This window comes from Mycetomoellerius zeteki, unplaced genomic scaffold, assembly GCF_001594055.1.
Source record: "Mycetomoellerius zeteki isolate Tzet28-1 unplaced genomic scaffold, Tzet1.0 scaffold106, whole genome shotgun sequence".
NCBI classification, from domain to species: domain Eukaryota; kingdom Metazoa; phylum Arthropoda; class Insecta; order Hymenoptera; family Formicidae; genus Mycetomoellerius; species Mycetomoellerius zeteki.
Window position 1 is genome coordinate 1,664,105 of NW_017255975.1, and position 12,558 is coordinate 1,676,662.

Genomic DNA, 12,558 nt, shown 5'->3' on the forward strand with positions numbered 1-12,558 from the left:
GCAAAACTGTTGAGTCTGCTGAACGCAGCCAATATGAAAAGGCATCTTTATGCAAGAGTCTGTGCTGCAGCCATTATTGGTAACTATGGATATTGGCTGCGTTCAGCAGAACATTTGTTTTGCAACTGTTGTAAGTTTCCTTCGCGCTAATTGGATCATACTTTTAGATCTAGAAGAATGGTCCTATCTCAGCAGACAATCATAAAACGGTTGCAAAACTGTTGAGTCTGCTGAACGCAGCCATTAAAAAATTTGTTCGCGTTGCTTGAAATTTCTAAGAAAAAAATGTTGCACTTAGAACGGGATAAATATTATAATTTGAGTATCGAGGAAAGAGAAAACAAATATTTTACGTGCAAAAAATACAACTTGAGCAGATCTAAATTAATTTAGTACGATTATTTATTAAAAATTTAAATTTAAATTATTTAATTATATATATAAATTAAATGATTAAAATTTAAATTTATATACAAATGACAGGTTTCACCAACATCAGTTTACTCAATCAGTGTGGAGCTGACCAATCGCATTTGCTGTAGTAAAATTGACCAGACAGTTCTATTAATTGGCGTTGGTGAAACCGGTCCAAAATGTATTGTATGCAAACAATGTATGTATTCGATGCAACATTGCAAACTCTTCTTTCTCTAATATTTGATTTAAAAAAAATTTTTTCATTACTTTCCTCTCCTCCCTCCTCCCTCTGCCACCGCTGTCTCGTCGGCGATATAAACAGTATAACCTCCGGTATATTCTGAAGATGATCCCTAAAAATCAGTAGAGATGTCAATGCAGCAACCGTCAACTGCAGTTTTTCATCCTACGACATAAATCTCATCAGGTGTCGGCGATAATTCTCGGGTAACCATGGAATTCGTGCGGAATCTCGTTGGCTATAACCTGAAACGATCGTTTCTCAAGGCGGCCGTAATACGTCTGCAACACGTGCGATGCATCAGGTACATATGAAGTCAACGAAATGAATATTAGATCATTTAGCGATTTATCCTTTGTTACGATTAATTATTGACAAAGAGAGAACTTCATTTTCGAATGGTGATTTCACTATGTCGTTGTGTGTTGCAAATCAGTTTTTCCTTGCTTTGTTTACATGTGGAATTAGTTTAGAAGAGTGAAAGAGGGGGAAAGAGCATATTGTTACAAGCGATTTTGATTGGATGCATTCAGTGCATACTGATGCATATTAAAGCCATACATAAATTGATGTAATGATGTGTGTTTGTGATATAAATATAGAAATGAGTGAGATCCTTTATACATTTTATTATGCTGTTAAATAAAATGTACTTTATAATTCAAAATATTGACATTTTACTTTTACACTCGTATTAAGTCAATATACAACAGCTTTAATATACCAGTAAGCCATAGTGCATTCAATTGAATTCGTTATTATTTATTAAAATGGTTTGTGTTGTTGAAATATAAAGAATATCTATATTTATGTTACATTTGTTAAGTTGGAATTAAACCAAATAATACTAGCAAACATGAATGTATGAAACAAACTTGCTTCAATGGATAGTACAGCAAATAAAAATGAACTCATGATGAATTCAGTCACTCGCACTATATTAGGGATGCCTTCATCTAGTGACATAAGTTGACATGAGTATCATTCTGTCTTTGTTACTCATGGAATGCAAAGAAAAATAGAATGATATTGTGTTGATTTATATCACTAGCTAAATTACCACATAGTTTATGTGAAGATGGAACAACCAGCCCTTAAGAGCTTAAGTAATTGTTTATTGTGGAAAACCTCTTCATAGTTCATTAGCTGTTATTGCGTTCACAATCGTTGACAATATTTAAATTGAAAATTATATTATGTCCTATGCATTATTGCTTTCTTTTTATTCTTTGTTCCTAGAGTCTTGCATCGTGATATCTTTTATAATTTTTTTTCAGTTAAAAATTAATATTGATTAAATACTAGAGAGTATAATGAAAAATTACATGAGCTCTTCGGACCCTTATGACCACCATAGTATTTAATTATATGATAATATTTGCAATAAATGTCTTTGTAGACTAGCGGAAGTCGGCAAATTAGAAACACCAAAGTTACAGGGAAAATATGAGACAGGTCAATTGATTTTACACAGAGTCTTTGGTTACCGAGGTGTCATTCTATTTCCATGGTTGGCAAGAGTATATGACAGAGATATATCTAATAAGAAGGATGAGTACGTATAGTTATTTATAGTTACCTATATGGATAAATATATCTGTTTGTTTTGTATATAAATTGTGTGCAGATAATTTGTGCATTTAATTATAGAAAGGATAACAGCAATTTTAACAGTGTCGGTGAGAAAGAAGTAAAAGGCAGAACACACACATTTTATCAAGTTTTGATTGATCAACGTGATTGTCCTTACATAGTAAGCAACGTTCAGAAGATTATTTTTTATTTTTGTACTAGACTATACTTTCTTTCTCGTAGTTGCCAAGTAATATCATTCATGTACAGTCAGGGCCTAAAAGGTTGCAACACTTTTTAAAATGGATTTTGGAATATGGCCTACTCACCAAGCGATTCTTACTTGTCGATCCATGAATAAGAATCAATCGCTCGTTAAACAAGTTGCATTCCGAAACCCATTGAAAAAAAAGGCAATCTTTTAAGTTCCGACTATACTTATTTCACTATAAATTCCAAAAATGTATACTAATTCTGTTATAGAAAATAGACTCTATCTGTTTTCATTGACTGAACGCTCGTAAATAGATATATGTTTAAAGAGTTTGACAAAATGAGAAAGAAAGTGTTATTGCATTCTAATGCAGCGATAAAGAATAGGCCTAATATTTTATTACACACATATATATATATATATATATAAGTAGCGTGCTCAAACAGAGGCAGTTACTTTCTTGGGCAACCATGAGAGCAGTCGCAGCTTATACGCAATTCCTGGATTAGATTATGTCGCTCATGAGGATGTACTGCCATATACCACAAATGAGAAAGCGGCGCTGCAACATGAACTGTTCGATAAATTTCTGACTTATCATCCAGACAAGGAGCCGTGCTTTGTGGCACAGGAGACCCTTCGCACATGGCAGAAAAAGAATCATCCGTGGCTTGAGTTGTCAGATGTACATAAAGAAACGACCGAGAATATTCGTATTACCGTTATACCGTTCTACATGGGTTGCAGGGATAGTCAAACTACTTCTGTATATTGGGTGAGTTGATATAACAAAGTCAGAGATCTTATTCCATTAGCAAAAGGACTAGAATTGAGTTAAACGTTAATTTTTCATCATATCTTCTGTTTTATAGTGGCGTTATTGCATCCGACTAGAAAACTTGGGTGAGTTGAGCGTGCAATTGCGTGAAAGGCACTGGAGAATATTCAGCTTGTCAGGTACATTAGAAACTGTTAGAGGAAGAGGCGTAGTGGGTCAGGAACCTGTGCTATCGAAAGCTTTACCCGCTTTTCAATATAGTAGTCATGTGAGCTTGCAAGCTCCTAGTGGTCATATGTGGTAAGCACGATTACCTGGCTGCTTTGCTTTTAGGAGACATAGTCGATACAAATATTGCTCTATGACTGAATTATTGACATTCAATGAATAACAAAATAGAATGATACTTTTGTCGACTATATCTCCTAAAAACAAAAACGCAGCCTTAATTTCTTGTAAATTGAAAAAAGGCGTTATTTACTTAATTGTTCTCAACGATTTTGTTTTCAGGGGAACATTTAGGATGGAAAGAGAAGACGGATACGCGTTTGATTGCAGAATTCCGCCATTCTCTTTAGAATCGAAAGCAGAGCCATCCACGCCCAATGTAGAAATCTGATTCTTTAACGAAGGATGATTTAATAATTATAAGTGATGATTAGTTAGATAAATATATAACAATTATTAGATGACGATAATCAAGTACAATCAATGGCTGCGTTCAGCAGAAAAAGCAGCTTTGCAACTGTTGTAAAATTCTTTAATGATTGGTCTTGCCCTTAGTTTCTCATTGGATCTAAATGTATAAACCAATCATATTCAAGAATTTTATAATAGTTGCAAAGCTGCTTTTTCTGCTGAACGCAGCCAATGATTGATCTAAGTGTGAATCTTGTGATAACTCGGAAACTAATTTCGCGGACAACTTCAATAAAATTATAATGTACATATTTTCTCTGAAAAAACTGTTATAATCTCCTATATAAGAGGATATCTAGCGTCCATAATTCATTTTCTAACACAATCTAATTTTAATGAAATTTAATAATATATGCAAATGTAAAAAAACTAACTCTTTAAATATATTGAATATGTAAATACAGAAAGAATACTCAATCAACGTGGGTTTTGCAATTTTATTTCTATAAAGTCGGTTTTGCTTGAAAAAGTTCAAAATTAAAACATCAAATAAAAAATAAAAAATCGGAAAGACGTAAAAATGATAAAGGGCGGGAAAGAAATTTTTTACGACCTGTGTTTACGTTTTATATAATTTTTTTTGAACTTCGAAAATGTTTATTTATCCCACGGATGCGTCTGAGGAAACTATGGGAGGGTCTTACGTAACCACTCGAAAAGATCCCCCGGAACGAAAAATCATGGATCGCGCGTTTTGGCCACCCGATACGGACAGATGCGGAGCAGAGGAGAGGGAGCGAGCGAGATAGAGCGATATAGATCTTGCTTTGTCTATCGATCACGGGATAAAAGCGAGGTGCGCCGTTTCCATAAACGCAGCCCGAAGCCTGAACGCAGTTGGAGGCGTTGGAGCCACAACGCGAACATTGACTTGGCTGTTTTTGGCGTCGCCTGGGTTTGCTGGGGTTTGCTTGCCGCATCCGTTACGATGGTTGTTTGTAAGTTACGCATGTACACGCTATGTAGATTAGGAAAATACCGCCGCTGCGATGGAAATGCTTGCGACGCGTGGAAAAACATCTGGCCCGCGCAAAAGGGCCTGGGATTAGACGCGATGAATCGATAGACGCGAGGATGTAATTGACGAGCCTTAACCTTTCCAAATATGCCCGATTTTTTCTCTCACGGTATGCCACACCCTCGGATGTTATTAATAATTTCGAAATCGCCACCTGCGAACCCCTTTTCTGCCGTTATCGGATCGCGCGAATGTTGGCATCTTTGTTTCGAATCGAATGTTTACTGATGTGATGACACTGATAGCGCGTTCTTTCCCTGAATTACGCGACAAACAACGTAACAATGCAGAGATTGAAGTAAATAAGCCATGTAGAATTTTGACGAAATTTAATGTTGCTCTTCTTTTTTTTGTATAGGTCCATTAACTTCCGAGGTTCTTGATCAGCTACGTGCAAAGTTTTATGCCGATAGCCGCAATGTGTTGGCACAGAATGTCTGCACGAAAACGAATCCTATCGAGGCTTGTGCCTCGAGAAAGATCCTGGAGGAGACCCATCATGTCTTCACTCATAAGATTGAGACTGAGGGCAAGCCTGTAACTAATCAGAAGAACTCTGGAAGATGCTGGCTCTTTGCCATCCTAAACGTTATGAGAACTAGCTTCATGAAACAGCATAATCTAGACGAGTTCGAGTTTAGCCAAGCTTACCTATTTTTCTGGGATAAGGTTGGTTAATTTTCAGCATTGTATACAACGACATGTACGAGATTGGGAAGTAACTAGTTTTTTATTTGTAACTAAATTATAGTTAGAGTTACTTTTTTTAATAATTGTAAGTTAACTTCGTTTTTTCCGTCTATAACTATAACTCTATTTATTTATATTTTTTGTAAGTAGTAACTAATTTGAGTTATTTTTATAGTTATTTTACATTTATTTTAAATTTATTTGTCAATTTAATGTGATTGGAGAATCTGAATAATTGTGTTAGTGCGTTGCTACTGGGCCGTAGTCTGATTCATGCTCATAACACTTTAAAATTATTTCATCCTTGTTGTTTGTCAAATGTTAAACGAAGACGAATGATGCTCATAAGCGTTGACAGCATGAATCAGACCATGGCCCTGGTTGTGTACAAGACAAGGCATTGGCTGCATTCAGCAGAGAAAACTAATCAGGGCTTAGTTCTAGTAAAGATTAGTAAAGATGTTAGTAAAAATTCTTTAATATGATTGGTTTCTTGCCTTTAGTTCTTCACTGGATCTAAGTGTAGGAACCAATTATACTGAAGAATCACTAAGCGTCGATTAGTTTTCTCTGCTGAACGCAGCCGTTCAAAAGACAACAGTAATTTAATTTTGCTTACTATTAATGTCTACTGGCAAATTACTGGCAAATTCAATAAAAAATTTCATCAAATTAGCATCAACTGTGTCCGTATTAAGTTTGTGTTTTGTGAACAAAGCTTATTGACTTAATGTGAAAGTAAATTGTCGCATTATCAATATCAACAAGCTTTGTACAACTTTTTTGTCGACAATTGATTTCTCAATAGACATTTTGTTGTATCTACCACTAATTTGCTAATATCATTAAATATAACAACATTTGTATTAAATTTAATGTCTTAATTTGTTTTTGACAAACTTGGCTGACATGAGCCAGGCATACTGTCTGTAGAGTGAAGCCAGAAGTTGACAGTTTAAAAAGCCATTCAGAGAATCGGTTACTTTCTTTCTAATTTTCAGTTGAAGACAAAAAGAAGACAAATGAACGATGCAAGAAGTTAACTGAAAAAAACATGCCTTGTAATAGCTACAGTAAAAAAGTACTGAATTCTAACGGTTATTTAAACTCAACTTTCTATTAGAGCAAAAACATAAGAATGCTAGATTTATACATGTGTCATTGGTTGCAAATACTGTCACTGTTCGTTTTGTTGTTATGATATTACAGCCAGCTATATTTCTCTTGCAGGTAGAACGTTGCAATTACTTCTTGCACAATATCGTAAACACCGCGAAACGCGGCGAGCCGGTCGAGGGCCGTTTAGTCAACTTCCTGTTAACCGATCCTACCTGCGATGGTGGCCAATGGGATATGATTGTGAATCTGATAACTAGACACGGTGTCGTGCCGAAAACGTGTTTCCCGGAATCATACAGCTGCGAGTCTAGCGTTCGTATGAATAGTCTGCTGAAAAGCAAGCTGAGAGAATATGCCAAGGCTCTGCGAGACATGATCGACAATGGGGCATCTGATGACGAGCTGAAGACGCGAATAAACGAGCAGATGACGGTGATCTATCGGATAATCGGCATCTGTTTGGGTGTACCTTCTGAGAAGATTACATGGGAATATTACGACAAGTCGAAGAATTACAACTGCGTAGGCCCAATCACACCACTAGAGTTTTACGAGAATTGCGTGAAACCGTATTACAATGTGAACGATAAAGTATGCCTGGTAACCGATCCACGACCGGGTAATCCTTACGGGAAACTCTATACCGTAGATTGCCTGGGAAATGTCGTGAGCGGGAAAACTACTCGCTACAATAATCAGCCAGTAGAATTACTGATGAAACTATGTGCCGAGAGTATCAAAGATAACGAGCCTGTTTGGTTCGGTTGTGATGTTAACAAAAGATTAATAGATAAACATGGTATTCATGATATAAACACTTACAATTTCGAACTAATGTTCGGTACCGACATTCACCTCGGGCTTTCTAAGGCCGACAGATTGCTCTATGGAGATTCTATGATGGTACACGCGATGGCATTTACGGCTGTTTCAATAGATGTAAGTATTTTCCAATATTTTTTTACGCCAAATACATAAAATTTAAGCAATATTTATATTAGTTGTATTCAGCAGAAAAAACTTTATAACTGTTGTAAGATTCTTTAATATGATTGGTCTTGCCATTAGTTTCTTACTGAATCTAAATGTATAAATCAATCTTAAAGAATCTTATAATAGTTTCAAAGTTGCCTTTCGTGCTCAACGCAATGGATTTATCTAATATATGAATATTATTCTGTTTTAGCGAGAGGGTAAAATAAAGAAATTCCGGATAGAAAATTCATGGGGCGAGGATCACGGACAAAAGGGTTATCAGGTTGTAACAACCGAGTGGTTTGCTAATTTTGTCTTTGAGGCAGTCGTAGATAAAAAATACGTACCTGCGGATGTGATGGGTGTATTCAATCAGGAGCCCATCGTTTTACCCGCCTGGGATCCTATGGGCACGCTCGCTCATTGATGTTAAAGTGATTTAACTAAATGCGATGGCAAGCCGTTTTATTTTGCAAACAAAACATTTCAAGCATAACTCGAGAAAACGAAATATTTAATAAAAATTCCGGGGGCAGTGATTGTACAAATATACCAATATTTTATACCTTATACAAGAGAATGCAGCAGTATTGATAAGTGGCTTTGTATTAAGTCCGTTTTGTTTATTACCATGTACGAGGACAACGTTTAGTTAAATCATCAAGACTGAATATATGAGTTACCATATTTGAAATCACGAAATAAATATCGTTTAACGCGTGCGTGAAAAAACCGCAGTTTCCGATAAAAACGGAAGTGTATTACGTTGCATCGCATACTTTATCAGTAGGCAATAATGTATCTGTTTTTAACATAATTTACCATTATGAATAACTATTATGGTTGTTTCATTACTTCGTTTTTAACATACGCGAAAAACTATCTCTTATAAACAAAAATAAATAGACTGTGCAAACAATTTCCTGTTGTATTACATACCTGCAATTTAACAAATTCTTTATCATTTAAATGCAGTATTGTACGATATAGTATAGAAGCGCTCGTATTTCTGTGCACGTTAATTTTAAAATTCACACATGTACACATTACATAATAAAGCAATAGAAAGAGATAATATAGATAGATATGTAAAATTTAATAAAAACTTGCCGATATAATTAAAATTTTTTGCTCAATCTGTTTTAAATTTATTACTTTCCTACTACTTTAAATTCATTATTTTTTAATCGAAAAGATAATGTTAAAAAAATTTTAGGACCGACATATGCTTGTAAAATAATATATTATCAACATGCTTACAAAATGCAGATAGTAAATTTCCTAAATTTCTGAAGATATATGCAAAGATTTCTTTTGCTGTTTGTATTGCTTGTGATTATATCGCAATTTGGCCCATACACCCTGACACATGTTTTGAAGACGAACATCCTTTTCTTTGAGCGCAAAATTGTAAATTCTCCGTATCATATATTTAGGTGTGGTAAAATTGCCACATTGAATGAAACTTAGGGCAGCATACAATCTGCAACGGGCAACAAGGAGAGGATTGTCAAGGCGCATTGCCAATTCAAACTGCTTCACTGAGATTTTGCCTGCTATTTTAGCCTGTACAAGATACGTCAGATTAGTTGAAAGCATATTACATAATTCGACAAAAGAGCCAACGGTAACTTACGCAGTGATCAAATTCTTCCCCCAATGCAGAAAACGCTCCTCCAAGCGTGGACAACCAAGACATGGCATGATCGACTTCTTGTCTTTCTACAACCATTTGCATTAATTTTTCACTCCTAAGAAAGGATAAATATGAAAGACCATAACAGTTTAAATTAATGTCGTAAAATCACTAAAAAACTTGCCATTTGTAATCCAGGAATTGACTTCTTGGTTCTCTCAATCTTATAAGTATTATTAACGAATGTTCTTTAAATAGCTTGTCACATGCTGTCTGAAAATGTTTCAACACTGTCATAGCACTCTTACGATAAATATATGACTTTGACATCATCAAAATATAGGCTGAGACGAGGTAGGAATTAAGTCCTTTTTTGCACAGAAAAACTGGCTTTGTAAATCTACATATACAAAACTCATCATCATCCTCTAGAAATTGCGTGAACCATTCACTGTGTTCTGTACACCTAAATACACCGTGCAATTTAATTGTGACATCATCAAAAATCATACGGTCTCTATATACAATAAATCGCACGTGATTATTCATCTTTTGTCTTAATTTACGAAATTCTATATTTTGTAGTATTATTGCACTGGATTCTCTTCACGACACTGATAGAATCCATTGACGAAAGTGTATTTGGAACTATTAAACATTTTCACAGTTCGAGGATCATCTAAAATTGAGCTTTGCAAGCAAATTTGTACTCGAACTTCTAAATTCCATTGGCAATTACTCGAATCATTCTCCAATGCGTCCATGACCGTTTGATAGTCGATACGCGTCCATGACAATAAAAAAATCGTAAACGAGTGTAAACATAAAATTTCCCTAGTCTAGTCAGCTGTTAAACCAGTGATGCGAATTTCAACCCGCTTGCAGCTGGTATCCTTAAGCCCAGTGTCCACGATGCTAGAAATCCGTCCGAGATCTCGGATGAAGAAAGAATTGACCAATCGCATTGATCATGTGACTAAATTGTTTAAATGTGATTGGTTAATTCTTTCTCTCTCCGAGATCTCGGACCAATTTCTAGCATCGTGGACACAAGGCTTTAGAAGTGAGAATATGGATAATTTTGTTTTATTTTTAATTGGCTTGATAAAAAATGACGGCACCAATCAGATGATGACTGAGAACGTGAAAAAATTGAAAAGTAAATACGTGACGTTTTCAGCTGTAAGAAATTAACCAATCATAATCTATTATTCGCCTCACATTCTATTGTGATTGGTCAATTTCTTATGGTTTGCAACTTACTACACCTTTTATTACTTCCATTGTAAACGGTCCTTTATGAGGCTGTTCCAAAATTCACTGGCAGTGCTGAAAATATATAGTATATGTGACGTAAATTGTAGATTTTTAGCGTTGGCAGTGAATTTTGGAACACAGCCACAAAAGGGTCACATAACCTCTATCATGAGAGCGTGGTGATCCATAATGAAAGGCAACAGAAATTTGGGTACCTATTAAATTAATGAAAAAATAAAAAACGTGGATTCAAAGAAGGAGGCAGGAAAGATCGGTTGCTGCATCACCCATAATAAGGTTATGTAATTACATACGGATAATTTAATAATCAAGATGTTGAAAACGCTCAGGTTTAGTCACAGACTCTGTCGGGTCCATCGTGGTTCTAAGGATCCTGTGACGCGAGTGCAAAGAAGGCTGTTCCTGTCGGAGGCGTATCGCTGCGAGGAAGCGTGGAGTCGTAGGCTGGAGTCGCCGCTGTTACGGAAGATCGACCCGGCGTCCATGATCGTCCAGCTGGACCAAAAGTACGGAAGCGTCGGCAAAGTTAGCGCCGTCGACATCGACATTTTCGTCAACAGTATCACTGACGATCTGTATGTCGATGAGGTGATAAAGATTTTGCATAATCTCAGGCAATCCGTAGAAACGACGAACATACTGGATTCCACACATCATGCCGTAATACGGTATTTCTTGCAGCACAATTACATCCAAGAATTGCTTGAAGTGCTAAATGATAGATTAAATTATGGTATTTTTCCTGATTATTTCGACTACAACATTCTCATGGATCACTTCATAAATAGAAAGGATTATACCTCTGCTGCAAAAGTGGCAAGTTTAGTCATGTTGCAGGAAGACGCGGATCATCCTGTCACTAATGCATTGTGCTTATATGCATGTCACAGATATCTAGAAAATCCTGATGAATGGAAGAAACCCGAGATTCCAGTAGATACTTCAGAGGAAGTGAAAGTACGTGTAGGATATCTAAGAAATCCATACTTTGATGATCATTTTGATCTCACTGATCCAAGAGATCTTGTCGGCAAGACTCTAAACTTTCAGGGAAAGCATAGGACAGATGCTATAGGGAGATCTTGCCAGTTAAGAGGCTTGATATTGTATAAAAAGTATGACGATGTATTAAACTTAATAAAGAAATGGTTAGAGACGCAAGACAAAATAGTTTACGAAGAAGTATTCGAATTAATATCAAAAGATAACAGTGGACTTCAAGATCAAGATGCTGAAAAGTTCAAACTTGTGGAGGCTCAATTATCCGTATTAAAGGAGAAACAAAATCTTAAAGAAAGCTTTATTGAAGCGATAGAGAATCTTATTAAAGCAGCTATCAACGAGGAAGCCGAAAAGGACATCTCTAAACAATGTCAGGTAATAAATATTGATAAAAAAAAAGAATTTTTTTTGGAATTTAATTAATTACTTAATACCAATATATATAGTAAATTATAAAATTGTCATATATACTCTGAATTTTCAGACTTATCTCGATTGGGAACATAAAAGAATTTCAGTATTAGAAGCACAAATGAAAGAAATAGACAGAGAAAGAAGAATTAATAATATAAAGAAGATAAAGGAGGATTTGGAAAAGAGAGAACAATTCTTGACATTCTTTGACAAGGAGGAAGAAATTGAATTAAAAATAGAGAAGATACAGGAAAAAATCCGCAAAGAAGATGAACGTATTCATGCCATGCACAATAGCGCAAAGCATTTAAGAAACTTAATTACTACAGAGTCTTATATACCACCGGAGGTTAAAAATAAAAAATAAAAGTGTACTATATAAAAAAAGAATATGTATACACATATGTATAGAGGATCAGAACAAAAAAGTCAGAACTGCTGTCTTGTTGTATTTTGATATTATATGTGTGTGTCTGATATATATTTATCTTATGAAAATAATTTT

General features: G+C 35.3%; 4 protein-coding genes across 5 annotated transcripts; 3 read left to right on the forward strand and 1 right to left on the reverse strand.

Moving 5' to 3' along the window:
- The first annotated feature begins 554 nt into the window (after positions 1-554).
- Positions 555-3,945, forward strand: POLDIP2 (DNA polymerase delta interacting protein 2). Of its 2 annotated transcripts, XM_018448626.1 has the most exons (7): positions 555-613; positions 740-962; positions 2,058-2,213; positions 2,309-2,411; positions 2,878-3,219; positions 3,317-3,522; positions 3,733-3,945. In XM_018448626.1, the coding sequence occupies exons 2-7, from the start codon at positions 871-873 to the stop codon at positions 3,839-3,841; spliced, it is 1,008 nt and encodes a 335-aa protein (XP_018304128.1). In that variant the 5' UTR covers positions 555-613; positions 740-870; the 3' UTR covers positions 3,842-3,945. The 2 variants fall into 2 exon arrangements, with proteins under 2 accessions (XP_018304128.1, XP_018304119.1); XM_018448617.1 differs by lacking the exon at positions 555-613 and having other exon boundaries at positions 696-962.
- Positions 3,946-4,556: 611 nt separating this feature from the next.
- Positions 4,557-8,266, forward strand: LOC108723937 (bleomycin hydrolase). Its single transcript, XM_018450014.1, has 4 exons — positions 4,557-4,859; positions 5,298-5,608; positions 6,860-7,687; positions 7,935-8,266. The coding sequence occupies exons 1-4, from the start codon at positions 4,637-4,639 to the stop codon at positions 8,148-8,150; spliced, it is 1,578 nt and encodes a 525-aa protein (XP_018305516.1). The 5' UTR covers positions 4,557-4,636; the 3' UTR covers positions 8,151-8,266.
- Positions 8,267-8,955: 689 nt separating this feature from the next.
- On the reverse strand, positions 8,956-10,132 carry LOC108723952 (uncharacterized protein F58A4.6). The gene is made up of 3 exons (XM_018450032.1): positions 9,544-10,132; positions 9,360-9,474; positions 8,956-9,289 (listed from the first exon to the last, which is right to left on the reverse strand). The coding sequence occupies exons 1-3, from the start codon at positions 9,906-9,908 to the stop codon at positions 9,005-9,007; spliced, it is 765 nt and encodes a 254-aa protein (XP_018305534.1). The 5' UTR covers positions 9,909-10,132; the 3' UTR covers positions 8,956-9,004.
- Positions 10,133-10,781: 649 nt separating this feature from the next.
- LOC108723945 (28S ribosomal protein S27, mitochondrial) lies at positions 10,782-12,527 on the forward strand. The gene is made up of 2 exons (XM_018450020.1): positions 10,782-12,014; positions 12,124-12,527. The coding sequence occupies exons 1-2, from the start codon at positions 10,950-10,952 to the stop codon at positions 12,418-12,420; spliced, it is 1,362 nt and encodes a 453-aa protein (XP_018305522.1). The 5' UTR covers positions 10,782-10,949; the 3' UTR covers positions 12,421-12,527.
- Positions 12,528-12,558: the final 31 nt, after the last annotated feature.